At 40.6% G+C, this 12,851-nt stretch overlaps 1 protein-coding gene across 1 annotated transcript in view; it reads left to right on the top strand.

Annotated features, from left to right (window-relative positions):
• The window catches only part of TPP2 (tripeptidyl peptidase 2), a 76,212-nt gene that overhangs the window by 24,761 nt on the left and 38,600 nt on the right, over window positions 1–12,851 (top strand). Inside the window, 6 exon segments of the mRNA XM_024108250.3 lie at window positions 1,730–1,878; window positions 2,059–2,174; window positions 3,501–3,669; window positions 7,336–7,493; window positions 9,042–9,118; window positions 9,821–9,927. Coding sequence (XP_023964018.3) covers window positions 1,730–1,878; window positions 2,059–2,174; window positions 3,501–3,669; window positions 7,336–7,493; window positions 9,042–9,118; window positions 9,821–9,927 — 776 coding nt within the window.

The following is a 12,851-nucleotide window of genomic DNA, read 5'->3' as shown; positions in this document are numbered from 1 at the left end:
TTTGCACTCTACCTTCCGCAAACCTAGAGTACAATGAAGGGGACACTTTGTATTCCCCATCTTGAATACTGCATGCAGATGTGGTCACCCCATCTCAAAAAAGATGTATTGGAATTGGAAAAGGTTCAGAAAAGGGCAACAAAAATGATTAGGGGTATGGAACGACTTCCATATGAGGAGAGATTAATGAGACTGGGACTTTTCAGCTTGGAAAAGAGACAACTAAGGGGGGATATGATTGAGGTCTATAAAATCATGACTGGCGAGGAGAAAGTAAATAAGGAAGTGGTGTTTACTCCTTCTCATAACACGAACTAGGGGTCACCAAATTAAATTAATAGGCAGCAGGTTTAAAACAAACAAAGGGAAGTATTTCTTCACACAACGCACAGTCAACCTGTGGAACTCTTAGCTAGAGGATGCTGTGAAGGCCAAGACTATAACAGGGTTCAAAAAAGAATGCACAAAGGGGCCCTAAAAACCCCAGGCTGGAGATTGCACAGACATTGTGGGCAGAAGACTGCTGTAAGGCTGTCTCCCAAGGATCGTATGGCAAGGCATTCCAGTATGGTGTTGCAGCATGCAGTGCTATAGAGATTCCAGGCAGAGCTGCCCCTGATCCATAGAGCAGCATGGGGTGAGGCAGCAGTTACTTAGGCTTGGCATACACTACAGTTATGTAGTGGCTTATGTTGACCTAACTCTGTAAGTGTCTACACTACAACGTTGCTCTTGCCGATGTAAGTTGCTCACTACATCAACCTAATAATTCCACTTCTGCGAGAGGCGTAGTGCTTAGGTCGATGTAGTAAGGGTGACAAGGTGTCTGTGTAGACACTGTGACTTACGTTGCCTGTTGGCTGTCAGCCCTGCCTGGGGGCTCACAGCAGGAGCCCCATCCCACCCTACAATATCTCTCACAGTTAAGTTGGTGGAAGAGTTTCTGGTCAGGACGTGCACCACTGACAGGTGGTAATTACTTGGTGGCTGTGCTTAGGTCGACTTAACTTTGTAGCATAGACAAGGCTTTAAGATAGGCCCTAGGGCTGTCTGGATTGTGCCAGGGGTCTCTCCAGTCCCCAAAACAGTCCAGAACCATCTTAAAGCCACCATAGGCCTTTGTGCTGTCCTTCAGTTCAGGACATTGCCTTTAAACTTTCAAGTGTGGGAGTGACCACAGACCAGAAATTAAGGAGTTTAGTTTAGTTTAGCATCCCCTTTTGCTCTCCCTCATTATTACCATTTTTGTAGGAAAAAATTAGGGGTAAGTACATTTGTCATGTGCTTGACCGTCATACTTGAGTACCGAACAGATTAGGCATCTAAAATAACTTGAAATACAATAATGGATGTCTAACTTTTGGTTAGGAAATTTGTTCCTTTGACAAACTGGAATCTGTGATAGATAACTAAAAATCATCTGTTCTACTAGTTCCAAAAAATTCAATGTTATAGGAGTTAAATATTTATTTTTCTCCTAAGTGAAGTTTTTATAGTCGAGTCATGACTGAATAGTATGAAAATGCTAAAAAATATAAAAATAAAAAAAATTTGTTTAATGTCAAAATAATTTTTGAATTTGGTAGTATCTATACAGTAGTGTTAGAGAATGCAGCTGAACACTGAAATACTTGTATGATTAAATACAATAGTATGATAGCTTTAATGTGAAATGGTTGGTTGTATAAACAAATATTTGGATTTCAATAATCGTATCATAACTTTTTAGTACCGATGGAGCCCTTGGAGTGAGTATCAGTGCACCAGGAGGAGCTATTGCTTCTGTTCCTAACTGGACTTTACGAGGAACACAGCTCATGAATGGCACATCTATGTCTTCACCTAATGCATGTGGAGGCATTGCTTTAGTACTATCAGGTAATGAATATTGTCTCTCTTTGTTAGAGAGAAATTTTTGTCTTTTCATTATTGCACAATTTTATAAATTGAAATCCCATAATATTACTGAAGCAACCTATGTCTCTTACATTTAATAAGAGTTAATAATGTTGAATCTTCATATTCTTTAATATTTTATCAATAACACTGTAATTTCAGGACTCAAAGCTAATGATGTTCATTACACTGTTCACTCTGTCAGAAGAGCTTTAGAAAATACTGCAGTGAAGGCTGAAAATATAGAAGTGTTTGCACAAGGACATGGTATTATTCAGGTATTTAACAGCATAGATGCAAAAATTATGCAAATCATCAACTTTTAAAGGAGTATTGTCAACTTGAAATCTGGTCACTAAGTAGTTGCAAGTGCTACACAAGTCCATTATAATCACACTTTTCTTTCTGAATCGCTTTTTCTCTTTGCTGTGCAATAACCCACACAAATAGGAAACTGGCTCTAAAGAAGTTCTTACAGTAAAACAGATTATATACTCAGATAGCTGTTAACTGTTCAGATTACTTTGTGTATTTAAGTAGAATGACTTCATTAGGTATGATACCAAAAGCACTGAACGAAAATATCACTTTTTTCATCCTAACAATTAGCTTGTGGGTTTATGCTGAATCTGCTGCTTCCTGGTTGTTTATTTCTTTTGTTTGTTTTTCCAAGCAAGGAGTTTCATTGGAGCCCAGTTCACCAATATTTTTTTTAAATGGCAAAATAAAACACAAAACAAAAAAAATGTGAAATATGCTAAGACAATAGTGACCGCAGTGTCCATAACACCATCCCTTGGCCCGCGTCGCTTCCCGCAGCCCCCATTGGCCTGGAGCGGCGAACTGCGGCCAGTGGGAGCCACGATCGGCTGAACCTGCAGATGCAGCAGGTAAACAAACTGGCCCGGCCTGCCAGGGTGCTTACCCTGGCGAGCCGCGTGCCAAAGGCTGCCGATCCCTGCTATAGTGCTTATCTGAAAACTAATTACAGGTAAAATTTTCAATAATCCCAGAGTCATTGGCTTTCAGCAAGACTTGGGCTCCTAAGCATAGCATATGGTGTTTCACAAAGCATAGGAACTAATGGTAGTGCAACACAGGGGATCAGCATGTGAGTCCTAATGGTTATATTTAGGCTTCTAAGTCTTACTGGAAATCACTGAAACTTAAGCTCCTAAGTCACTTTTGAAAATGGTACTGTGTTTTTTTTTTTGTTTGTTTTTTTGTTTTTGGGTTTTTTGAAAATTTTGCCCCACATCTTTAGACTATTTTTTCCTCATTGGAGAAGGTGAATTCTTTCTCCTCCGTTCTACGTAATATGCCCAACCTTCAGCCAGGACACCTTGTTAAGGCATCTTGAATGCAGCTCCCTCTTGCAGTGTTGTGCAGAGCCACTGTAGGCGGTTTTAGAGCACTGCAGTACTCGCTATGTCTGCTGGCATAGGAGATAAGGTATAACCATTGCAATTCAAATGCCAAACCCTTGTGTTTCCCTACCATTAGTGGCTATGCTTTCTAAAAACTTCATCTAGAAGTTGGGTATTTTCTATTGTGACTACTGTAGGGTTAAATGAGTATATTGGAACACTGTCTTTTCTCAATAGGTTGATAAAGCCTATGACTACCTCATTCAAAATTCATCATTCACAAGTAACATAGGTTTTACTATTACTGTTGGAAACAACCGTGGAATCTACCTCAGAGATCCTGTCCAGATAGCTGCACCTTCTGACCGAGGGGTTGGCATAGAACCTGTTTTTCCTGAGAATACAGGTAGGGAAGAAGCTGGTTATATAAACATGTTTAGGAATGTTGTTTAAATTCAATGAGGACTTGGGTCTAAAGATCACACAATTAGGTAACATTATATGTTTAAATGAAAAATATATGATGTAGTGAGTTATGTCATGTATCTGTATTATAAAAAAAGCTGCTACTCTTAATTATAGTTTTAATAGTTTGAATCAAGGTGGTTTTTCCATGATAACACAGCTGAATCAAGATGGCTTTTCCATTCTAAACCCTTGGTTTTAGTCTCTGCTTTTTCACAGTTTCATTTGGAGGGTGAAGTCCTTCATGTTTTTAACTCAAGCGTGTCTTTCTTTATTTTGGAGAAATTTAAAATGAAAAATACCAAGTGTTTTAAATGAACGTGGGGAAAATATTCAAAACATTTTAAAATTTCCACTAACTTGAATAATCTGTGTGAATTTAAAACTTCAATTTTTGCATCTTATGTAGCCCTCTATGGGAATGTATACCTTTTTCAAATGTGAAAGCACTTAGTTGAGAAATAACTAATTCCTGGATATGGCCTCAAACTTTCAGGGTCGAAGTTATATATAAAGGACTTGCACTTCCATCAGTTCTTTTTCTGTGATCAGTAGTTGCAGAAGTCCTTTTTTAAAAAGATTTTTAAATCAGATTTCTAGCTTTTTCTCTTAACACTTGTGTATAGTTAAGTTAGGGTAGCCTTGGGATTTTAGTATTGGTGTGTGCCGTAGTGCACTTAAGTCATGATTCAATACTTGGATCTTTTGAAGTCTGGATTCAGGAGGTATATATCTTGCCCTTCATCATCTCTCAATTGTGCCCAGCCAAGCGTCTTCTCTGTTTTAGGGGGAGTCGTCCATATAAGTACATAGTTTGTTGTTTTACAGAGTGTAGTTTTATACCCTGAGACATGGCTTTTGTAAGAGTAAATATATTTAGTCTGCTAATTTGTCTCCGTTAATCTCTAAAGAACCTTTGTTGCTCTTTTTTACTTTGTAATTTACCCTTGGAACTAGAAGGAAAACACTTACTAAATCACCTTGTTTGGCTCATTTGGGTGCCTTTTAAAATTGGTTTCCCAGAATAAAGCACACTATTCTGAATTTGGTTCTGTGTGGGCATTTATACCTGGAACAGTTGCCTCCCTTAATTTGGTACAGGTTGTTTGGCTTGTACGCTCAAGAGTCCTGTATGTTACTGCCACACTTTGAGCTGCTTTCAGATTCCTTACTTTTTATCTGTATATTTTGTTGCCTAAGTCTCACAAGAGGAGGCTCTCCTCTATTTACCATCCCCCAGTCTTCTAATGAAGAGGATGGGTCACTAATACAGAGCAATCTGGTTTGCTTGGTAAACTGGGCAGTTGATATGTGTTTTAATATGGCCAAATGTGTAAGGTCATGTATTTAGGAACAAAGAATATAGACTATATTTACAGGGTGAGGGACTCTGTCCTGCGAAGCAGTGACTCTGAAAAAGACTTGGTGGTCACAGTAAATAATCAGCTGAGCATGAGCAATGCTTTGATGAAAAGAGCTAAGGCAATCCTTAGATATATAAATGGGAATATTGACTAGGAGTAGGAAGTGATTTTTACCTTGCTATTTGGCAGTAGTGTGACTGCTGTTGGAACACTGTCTCCAGTTCTGTAATGTATATACTTCAAGAAGGATGCTGAAAAATTGGAGAGGGTTCAGAGAAAAGCCATGAGAATGATTAGCAGGGGTTCTCAAACTTCATTGCACTGCAAGCCCTTTCTGACAACAAAAGTTACTACACCACCGCAGGAAGAGGGACCAAAGCCTGAGCCCTGCCACCCTCGCTGGGGGGGGAGAGCCCGAGCCCCACTGTCCCGGGTGGGGAGCGGCCAAAGCTGAAGCTCAATGAGGCTAATTAACCATTGAAACAACTTAACCCAGGGGTGGGTCAAGTCCATCACTGGCAACTTTTAATCAGGTTTGGATGTTTTTCTGCTTCAAATTGAAACGAATTCAGGGAAATCCTAAGGTCTGTTTTGCAGGAGGTGGGACTAGATGATTTACAGAGGTTCTTAAATCTATGAAAACCAGTTTAACCCTTGCATAAATTGCTTTAGTTTAATTCAGTAATTCACCAATACAAGCTTTAACGTTAATTTAGTTAAACCTCATGTAACTTTTCTACAATAGACAAGCCTCTAGATTCAGGAGCATAGATAACTGCATCCAAAAGAGGGACTGGCTTGCTGAGCCATGGCGAGATTGTTTACCATTGGGACTTTCTTATTTTATCCTTCTCTGCTTCATAAGCAAAATAAAGGCCAATATTTTTAATTTGGCAAATTTCTAAGATAAATGTTCAACATGTTGCATCTAGTAGTGATTATAAGGAAGCATTCTTCTTCCTCGCATTGTTCTGTTAATCACTGAAGGTCCTGTTTGAAACCTGTCAGTGGGAAGTGTTCCTTTCAGAAGTTTGAGTATCAATGTTTTCAAAACTTAATTTCATACAAATTTGGATATAGTACAATTCTTAAATATTGAATAGTTCTGTTACCTTGATCTGTTAGTTCTGATACAGTTATGTTTAGGGCTGTGAATTTTTGTCACAGCATCTGTGACTTCCAGAGACCTCTGACTTGAGCCCATAGCGCCTGGGAGCTGCAGTGTCCCCCGTCCGTCCGTCCCCGCCACCTGTGGTGGCTGAGGACTCTGAGCTCCCAGCCACAGTGGGTGGAGGGGGGTGCCCCGGGAGTTCCCCATTATGCCATACATACTTTTAGTAAAAGTCATGAATAGGTCACGGACTTTCATGAATTTTTCTTTATTGCCTGTGACCTGTCTGTGACTTTTACTAAAAATGTGTGACAAAATCTTAGCCTTAGTTATGTTAGATCTGATGTCACAGCATGGTGAATGCATTGATTTTGCACTGCAGTGGAGGACCTGAAAAAGGGGAGTGGGGAAGGAAAACTCCTATTTCTGCATTTAGGCGAGGTCTGCCCTGGGAGCTAGGGGTGTCATTCCCAGCTTGATTAGACATATTTGCACTAGCTCTCATTGAGGTAGCATGCTAAAAATAGTGGAGTCGTAGTAGCATGGGCAGTGGTGGCATGGGCTAGCTGTGCCAAGTACAAACCTGACTGGACCCCATCGGTATGTAATTGGGGCGACTAGCCTGTGTTGCCGTTGCTTCTTTGGCTACACTATTACTGTTTGCATGCTAGCTCAGTGAGAGCTGGGTATCACAGCCCCAGCTCCAAATAGAGAGACAGCCTCAGATGATCACGGGTGGAGTCATTTAAAAAAAAAATTGCATGTCACTATTTTACTTAATGGTTATGAGAATTTCATTGAGGGTGGATAGGAAGAAGGGTTTCCAGCTTAGAGCACCAGAATTCACTCCTGGTGATGGTGCTGCCTATCCAAGAGAAATGGTAACCATTTTTGTCTGAGGAAGTGCATCCCATTATCAAGTAAAACATCTTTTTTGTTTCTGAAAGATCGTATTCAGTGGCACTTTTAACAATAAAAGCAGCTTCCTTAAAACTTTCAAGGAGTGGGTTCCCACCGATAATAGTAGGGCATGTACACATTAGTGGGAATATTAATTTTTTTGTTAAAGTGGTACCTAAACATTTTTTTTGGATTATTGTATTAAAAGTTTAAAAATTGCATCTTGTTTCAGAAAATACCGAAAGAATCTCTCTTCAACTTCATTTAGCTTTAACTTCAAATGCGGCATGGGTTCAATGTCCCAGTCATTTAGAGCTTATGAACCAATGTAGGCATATAAATGTACGTGTGGACCCACGTGGTCTGAGAGAAGGACTACACTACACAGAGGTATGAAAGTACTTCTATTTATAAACAAAAGTATTTGCTGTCTCCCTTTCCTGTGGTCATTTTCATTTAACTTTTAGAAATCATTTTTCTAGTAGATTATAGCATCCAAAGCTTTTAATTTATTTTACTTTTTCTTGTACTGGATAGCAAATGCTGTTGCACAATTAGTTTATTTAAAACAGGAAAAACTTGTGGCTTCATGTAAGAAAAAAGTAAACCATGTTCTTTACCTTGCCCCCTATTTCTGCACAATTTTGTAATCCTGACACAAAGCAATTACATTTTTTGCAGACTAATAAGTGTAGATTTTTTTAAACATTTCAGCTCATTTTTCCAGTTTCTTACTACAAGAGGCTTACCATAGCTGTTCAGTGTGTCTTAACTCTAAATATTTATAACTTAAATGTTTTTTCTTAGATTTTTAAAATAAAATTAAGCATTTTTATCTCTTGAAATATCTGAACCTCTGTAGGTAAGTCTACACAGCAATTAAACACCTGCAGCCGGTCTGGTCAGGTGACTCAGGCTGCAGGGCTGTGAAATTGCTGTGTAGATGTTCCGGGGGCAGGAGGGGTCCCAGGGTATGCCCAGCACAAATGTCTGCACAGCAATATTTAGACCCCAGCTAGAGCCCAAGTCAGGTGATCTGGGTCAGCCATGGCCATCCCCCAGGTTTTTTTTTTTTATTCCAATGTAGACGTGCCCTGTCTGGCTAATACTTCCCTGTATGTGGAGAAGGATAGTGGAGATTGGAGTTTGAAGTGTGTCTTATTGAATTAAATGGGGAGGCTGTTTTCAATTCAGATGTTCTGCTATTCTCTTGCCTTCTCTGTTCTCTCCTTCATTTTTGCCCCATTGATCCTTTTTAAAATAGTTTAATATCCCCAAAGAGTCCAAAACTTTGGATAGCACTAAAACTTCTCCGTTGCATTGCAGCTGGAATCCTCAAATGTTGGTGCAACAACAAAAATAACTTTTCTTGTTAGGAAAAAAAGCATTTCAGGTTTTTAGAACAATTATAAAAAAAACGAAGATCTCTGATTGCACTGCAGTAGCAGTGAAGAAAGGGTCTGGAGGTAGTATGGTTCAGCCACGCTGATATTTAAGGCTGGGACTTAAGGATTGTGGATGAATTGTGTGCACAAAAAATAAAGATGTGCAGAGCAATAATGGAAATATAAGTGGAGGGTGCAGAATTGAGAGTGAACACAAGACAGCGGTATAGGAAGAGGTCTAAGCTGCAATTAGTCCCTACCTAACCAAGTAACTAAACTTGTCATATGTGATTGTGTCAGTGCAGAAACCTATGAAAAATTATGGGATTCTGAATGTACTAGTTAAAAACATTTTTAAAAGTTGAATTTTTTTTAAAAGTATTCTTAAACTGGTGGTACTTAAATGTTTTTCTGATGTGGCAGTGATTAAAGCCTCTTCATCCTACCACAGCCAATATATAGAAGCTCACCCAGGTCATATTACATCATTTTAAATTGCTTTAGAACATGATGCTGTGTAACTACTTAAATAACATCTTGATTAATTTGTCAGGTGTGTGGTTATGATATAGCAGCGCCTAATGCAGGCCCTTTGTTCAGAGTTCCGATAACTCTTATTATACCAGCAAGGTCAGTGAACATTTACTTTTTTTTTCTTTTTTACTCCCGTGCATGGCTACATAAATACCTGAGTATGATGTATTGTCCTAGCTGCTTTCTTGGGTCTTTCGGGCAGTTCTGGTTTCAGGTGTCTCAATATCCAAGCCAATATAAATCCTCTGCCAGAAGGAATAGTGCAAATTGCCCCCATCTTGAATACAGAGATGGCCACAGAGAGAGAGAAGCTGAGTTAATGTAAATGTAATGCCATTGTCCTCACTCAGTGGTACTGCATAAAGACTAGGTAGTGATGAGTCACAAGCTGATTTATAGTGTATTGATGGAACACCATTAGTCATCAAAATCCTAAAGCCAATGTTGCCTGTTAACATGGTGTGTCTAGCTCCTGTTGGAAATGGGATGAGCTCATGTCTGACAAAAACTAGCTGTCATGAATTACTATGACCAGTGCTGATAGGCTCTGAAGAGACTCTGGTCATAAAGATGTACTTTGCATGCAATAATAGTGACGCTCATTGTTATTGAACACAGGTTCCCTTTGAAATAAGCAGGTGTGCAAGCAAGGGGCATCATGATCCAAAGTGACAAATGTCCCATGGTCCTATCCATATTTGAGCCATGGGGATTTTAAACCCACTAGCTGCATTTTTAAGATTTCTAAAAAGATTATTCAGTTTTAAAGTTATTTAAACTTTAAAATTATATTCACAGAATAGATGAATCTTCACACTATGACCTTTCATATACTGATGTGCATTTTAAGCCTGGTCAAATCCGAAGACACTTCATTGACGTTCCTCAAGGAGCTACATGGGCTGGTAAGGAAAATTAAAAATACAAATTTATCTAAAATTTGTCTTTCAAACAGGCAGTACTCCCAGATTTCAATGGGAGTATTATTAGTAAGACTTATTTGTGAAATGCTATTTTTTAAGCTCTTTGGGGGGGGGGTGGAGGGGAATCTGTCTTTTTATAGTGTCTAGCACAATGGGACTCTAATTCTGATTAGGTTTGTGGCACTACAAGAAAAAATTACTAAATAATTGGGTATATTTGCATCACTGATGGAAACTGTGTGTGTGTGTGTGATACTATAATTGACCCTATTTTGTCTAGCTTAAAAACATGTAGGAACATGATGTTAAAGGAGGATGTGACAGATTTTTGTTACCAATCTGCCTGGGCCCACAGTTGATCAGGCTGGGACCACAGGGTCTTTTTTGGGAGGAGATGACACCACATATCTGAATTTTAAAGCTTTATTGATAAAATTAAAATAACAGCACAGAGTGCTGGGACCATTCCCACATCACTCAGGGGAAGAAAGAAAGCATTAATGCCCCCAGACCCTAACCCACTTTCATACTCCCACACGCACTACCCAGACTTGGCCAGGTCTGGGTGTAACGTCAGAAGAAAAGAAGGGGAAGGCAGATGGGAGTGCTGTCCTGGGCCCAGGGCGTACAAGAATCTGCTGCGTTTTCCAAATTGCTCCAGCTCTTAGGAGGGTTTTAAGTCCTGGGCTTTTTCGTCCAGAGCCTTCTGTTCCTGGTGCTCCTGGTCCCAGTCCAAACATGCTTGCTACGGTCTCTTTCCCTTTCCCAAAACATCTTAGCTTCACGGACGCCTGGCTGGCTCCTACTCTTGTTGTCTCGTCTGTGTTTTTTGCCTCTGTGGCCCTGGGCTTTGTTTTCCACTCGGCTGGTTTTGCTATCCTGCAGGTGCAAGGTCTGTGTAGTTTCTCACGGCCGCTTGGGCAGCTTTCAGCTCTCCCCTCCCCCCCGTCTTTCTCGGCTGTCAGCCAAATCTTGGTTCATATTGTTTATATTTTGAACAATGATCAAAAAAATGCCATTGAAAACTAACTTTCTTTTGTGAATTTCTTGCCTCATTTCTAACCAACTACAAAATAACTTGAGTAAGAAGATAGGCAGCATACAGAGGAATATGACACATGAATAAAATGGCTGTGACACATCTCTTTATTGTTTGTTTCTAGACTTCAACACAGAGGGTTTTTTTGAGGTAGAATAAATTATTCTTTGGAAGTTGTATGTTTACTAGGTAAATGCCATTGAGAGAAATTTCCAACCTTAATTTTCTTATCTATTTAAGAAATAATTGTATCTTTTTATAATGACTGATTGCTTTTTATTATCATAATTTTGTTTTAGCTAAGCCATTTATGCAGTCCTTGCGCATATATATAAGTTAAGAACAGAATAGTGTTTTAGAATACTTCTATTACATCCGATTAGTTGTTCTGTAGCTTAAGGCAAATCAAGAGTGTATGGCCTGTGTGTGTGTGTGTGTGTGTGTGTGTGTTTAATACAAACCTGAAGCGGCCACTTTACGTCAAAAAGTCTGTATCAAAAGTCCTCTCTACCAGGTATTAGCAAGCAGGCAGGTAGCACCACCTGTTAAGCTTGCCCCATGCTTCCCATTATAAGCCTCTGTTTTCAGCTGCTTATAACTAAGGCTAAGTTTTAGTCATAGTCATGGATATTTTTAGTCATGGACAGGTCACAGGCAGTAGACAAAAATTCACGGCCCATGACCTATACATGACTTTTACTAAAAATACCACTGACTAAAACTGGGGGGATGGTGCTGGGGAAAGGGGCACAGCCTGGGGATGGGGGTTGGTGGGGTTGGGGTAGGCTCCCTACCCAGCTCCTGGGAAGCAGTGACCCTAGCTCCACGTGCTGCCTCTACTCTGCCTCAAGCCCCAGAACCGCAGCCAATGGGAGCTGTGGGGGCGGTGCCTGGCTGCCGGCAGAGACAGCATGTGGAGCTAGGGGATCCCCCCTCCAGGTAAGCACTGCCCTGCATCCCAACCCCAAGCCCTGATTTCCCCCCCCCCCCCCAACTCCTGCTGGGGTGGGGAGGCGGGACAGGACTGCAACAGCTGGTGCACCTGAGCCAGCTGCACGGGGCTGCTGCAGAAGTCATGGAGGTCCTGGAAAGTCACGGCATCCATGACCTCCGTGACAAACACTGAGCCTTACTTACCATTTTGCGAAACTTCAATCACTTGGGCTAAAATTTCCCCATGCTGTGTGTTTGCCCCAGGCTGCATTTTTTTTGGAAAACTTCAGCCAAAGTGGTTCAGCCACTTTTGAGAATGAGGCTAGAGAAAAACACATTGGTGCCCGTGTTACAAAAAGACAGGAATAGAAAAGATGTTCTTTGAGAAGCACTAGCACCCCATGCTTTGGAATGGAGGCTTGAAATTTGGTAGAGGATGTGCCTTTTCCATCCCTGTGAAAATTTGGCCAAGTTATGTGCCTCTGAAAAACTACACTTCTCACATGTTTATTAGAGATTTTGCAGCTAAATTTCCCAAAGATTCTGTTTGTCCTGTACCTGTTCCAGGGTGGGGCTGAGCAGGGCTTACCCTGCAATTGCAATTTCCATCTGCTCTGGCCATGCTGGGTCTGGGCAGCAGACCTGACAACAAGGAACTTGTGTCTCAGAGCTTCCCCTGCTGGGACCAGGCAGTTTGTGGAGGAGGAGTAAAATGCAGAATTGTCTTGGGACAAGGAACCAGGATTGGGGAAGACACACAACTTGGGACAGGTTGGAGGGGAAGGTGAAGAAGGGGCAAAGCTTGGGAAAATGCACAGATGAATCCGTGCCTGCTAGAGCACATTCCCATCCAGAGCCTCAAATGGAACTCAAGATTCCTAAGTGTCTCTATTCCTCTGTCAGCAAATGTCTTTAAAACCCTCTGGCAAAGTCT

Source organism: Chrysemys picta, chromosome 1 (assembly GCF_011386835.1).
Source record: "Chrysemys picta bellii isolate R12L10 chromosome 1, ASM1138683v2, whole genome shotgun sequence".
Classification (NCBI taxonomy): domain Eukaryota; kingdom Metazoa; phylum Chordata; order Testudines; family Emydidae; genus Chrysemys; species Chrysemys picta.
Note: the sequence above shows the minus strand (reverse complement) of the source record. Positions and strands in the feature narration are given on the sequence as shown.